Source organism: Buceros rhinoceros, unplaced genomic scaffold, assembly GCF_000710305.1.
Source record: "Buceros rhinoceros silvestris isolate BGI_N320 unplaced genomic scaffold, ASM71030v1 scaffold44491, whole genome shotgun sequence".
Lineage (NCBI taxonomy): Eukaryota > Metazoa > Chordata > Aves > Bucerotiformes > Bucerotidae > Buceros > Buceros rhinoceros.
Genome location: NW_010393335.1, coordinates 2,341 through 5,576, shown reverse-complemented (window position 1 = coordinate 5,576; position 3,236 = coordinate 2,341). Strand labels below are relative to the sequence as shown.

The window sequence follows — 3,236 nt, the reverse complement described above, 5'->3', positions numbered from 1 at the left end:
GGGTGGTGGCTGCGAGCAGCCGGGTCTAGTGGGAGGTGTCCCTGCCCATGGCGGGTTGGAACTCGATGGCCTTTAAGGTCCCTCCCAGCCCGAACCACCCTGTGATTCCATGGTTCCTGGATGCCAGCTGGGTCACGTGTGCGCTGCCTGTAGGCAGAGACAAAAACGGAGTCAAATGCGTTAGGCTCCAGGTGTCCCTTCCATTACTTCATCCACCCTGCGGGAGCTCAGGTGCTCGTGATGCCTGAAGTCAAGGCTAAACCAGAGCTGCTGTGCCCCACACCTGGCCTGTCCGCACGGGTCTGAAAGGAGAGGTTGAGCCTTGGCGTAGTCAGGCCATCGCGGTGAGCGGAGCTTGGGCTGGTGAAACCCTACAGAGCTGGCTTCAAGCTGTCCGGTTTCAGCAAGTGATGGAGAGGAAGGAGTGCCCCTTCCCGGGAGCCCCCCCCACGCCTGTCCTCCCCTGCAGATAGCTCTGCTGAAGATCCTCCTCGCTACAGCGCCCACCTCCAAAGCCAAGACCGACTCCATCAACATCCTGGCAGACGTGTTGCCTGAAGAGATGCCGTAAGTCCTTGAGGAGGTGACCACCAGCCACCCCAGCTTTGCCCCCAAGTCGTGGACCCAACAGGAGAGCTAGGGTTTGCTGATAGGTTTGGGGGGCTCCAGATTTGGGGACGTCCCTTTAGATAGGGGCAAGCTACTGTTGCCGCCAGGGCTGAGGGGTGACGGCGAGGATGGGAATGCCGGTTTTTCAGGCGCGATAACAATCTGAGCGCAGTCGGCAGCCGTGATGCTCTGCTAAGTGACACAACTCACAAAGATACGTGAGCACGTGGTGGGTGTCCTTCACCCTGCTCCCCCAGCATTGCTGGCGGGGGGTGATCAGCTTTTTTTTCCCTTTATTGGTGTCACCAGACAGGAGAGGATGGAAATGGGAGTCCCGGAGGGAAGTGAAGGTCTCTGCTCCTGCAGAGCCCCCCCAGATGAATAAAGACCCGAACAGCCCCTTAGCCAGGAGGCCCTTAGTCCTCCTTGCTCCCGTAGCCGCTGTGCTGTCACCTCCTTTCCCTCCTCCCCAGCATCACCGTTCTTCAGAGCATGAAACTGGGGATTGACGTGAACAGGCACAAGGAGATCATCGTGAAGAGCATCTCGGCTTTGCTGCTGCTGCTCCTCAAGCACTTCAAGCTGAACCACATCTACCAGGTGCGCGTAGAGGAGGGTCACCCGCCACCGAGCTGCTCCTGAAGCCAGTGGGTGCTGCTAGACCCTCTCCTAACAGGCCTGTCTTGGAAGGGTTCCCATGAGGAGCCGCAGACGGCTTCTCCGTGGCGGGGGACCGCAGCCCCGGGCCAGGACCTGCGCAGGGTGACACGGGCGGGGATAACCCAGCTGCAGGGTGTCTCTGTGTTCTGACAGGATCGGTCCCACGCTCGTGGAGGGAGTTCTCAGGCTTCTGGATAAACTCACGCTGTGGCTGATCTGGTTAGAATTCAGGAGATACCATGAGCACGAGCCTCCCCAGCACGAGGGGGAAGGTGAAGGGGGTTAGACAGGACCGGCTTTAGCTCTACCCCCTCTCCAGTGACCAGAAATAGTGCTGGGTAGGACCTCACGGGGTCACCTAATCTCGTCCTCTGTTCCTCGGCAGCATCAGGTTCATGGGGCTCCAGTTTCAACAGGGCTTGGAGGTCTGATTTCTGTTTCACCCGCACGGCACCGTTGAACTGGACCTGCGTGAGGGCTCTGCTTGGCTCAGAACCACCAGTCTGGGCTGTTCTCCAGGGAGAGCAGGACCCGGGCCCGTTCTCCACCCATTCTGCACACCGGGCCATTAGTGTTTTGTAATTTTTTGTCTTTCAGCAAGGTACAAATCCATCTGTGTTACGAAGGCCACTGATACTTATCGGAGGATGAATATAAATCCATGTATTGGGTTGGATAAAATGAAACAAACACCCACATTTTCACAACCCGACATTTGTTCTGGGTCCCCCCACGTCCCTTCACTGATTTTTCTGGCTTCACCCCCAGATCAGCTCCTCTCATTTCTCCCTCGGTGGTAGGAGGACACTTTCAGTCTGGTGCTGAGCCTGGAGGAAAGCGGGGGGGAACCCCACAGCCCTGCTTTTGTGTTTGATTCTGGTTGAGCCATTTCTTTCGGTGCCAAAGCTGCTCACAGGGACCACCCGAGAAACCAGGGCGGGCATTGGACAGAGGCAGCAGAGGGTAGCGGGGAGCGTGGCTGGTCCGGGCGCTGCTGAGGGGTCACCCTGTGCTTGTTGGCTGTTGTCTTGGTGCAGCAGCACCCGTGTGGACCTGCACGCCAACACAGACCGAGGGGTTTTGCCTCGGTTCTGTCGAGATTTGGCATCTCCTATGCCAACAGAAACACGCCATCGATTTACCGCAGCTCAGTGGTGCCTTTGGTCAGATCCCGTGTGACATCCCGGCCCTGGCAGCAGCATTTCAAAGCAGCGAGACCTCCCCGACCTGGCTAGCTGGCACTGCCGGTTACTCGCACACAAATAACGGCGGTGGTGTGTTGGCGGTGGCGCGGGGGAGGTGACCTGCAAGGGGTCCAGAGCAAACACCGGGCCTGCTTTGCCCCTTTGGCAGTGGGTTTCCGCCTCCAGGGGATGCTCTCGCGTTGCAGCTAGCGCTGACCCGTTCCGCTTCTCTTCCTCAGTTTGAGTACGTGTCCCAGCACCTGGTGTTTGCCAACTGCATCCCGCTGATCCTGAAGTTCTTCAACCAAAACATCATGTCTTACATCACGGCCAAAAACAGGTACAGCCACTGCTGGGGAAGGGAGGGGGGCTTTGTGCCTGAGGACCCCTGACACATGGTGGGACCCAGTGACCTCTGGTCACAGCTTTGGGGCAGCACGTTCTCCGCTACAGGAGCGTGCTGGAGGGGAGCAAATCCCGTCTGCTTACGGAGCAGGACTGGAGCGGGGGTTCCAGTCTCTCGCTGGACTCCTAAAACACACGTAGCCCCATCTCCCCTGCTGCCAGGTGGCTGATTTTCATCCCTGTGTGGACTCCTGGAGAGCAGCCCAGTGCCACCGGGCATCTGTGGGCCACAGCTTCCAAAACCTATCGGGAGTAGAGCCTTCGAGGTCTTTACCTGTAGCTATAACTCAGCTTTCCTGCCTTCTTCAGGGCTTGCCCGGTTGTCACTGCCAATTCTGACCTGAGAAAGACGCTGGCTCTGCTTGAATCCGTGTAGGG

General features: G+C 58.2%; 1 protein-coding gene across 1 annotated transcript in view; it reads left to right on the top strand.

Moving 5' to 3' along the window:
* LOC104501064 (striatin-interacting protein 2-like) overlaps positions 1–3,236 on the top strand; it is a gene marked incomplete at both ends in the record, with an annotated part of 9,777 nt that overhangs the window by 4,604 nt on the left and 1,937 nt on the right. Inside the window, 3 exons of the mRNA XM_010144805.1 lie at positions 470–567; positions 1,083–1,209; positions 2,693–2,793. Of these exons, the coding sequence (XP_010143107.1) occupies positions 470–567; positions 1,083–1,209; positions 2,693–2,793 (326 nt within the window). The remainder of the gene's footprint in view (positions 1–469; positions 568–1,082; positions 1,210–2,692; positions 2,794–3,236) is intronic.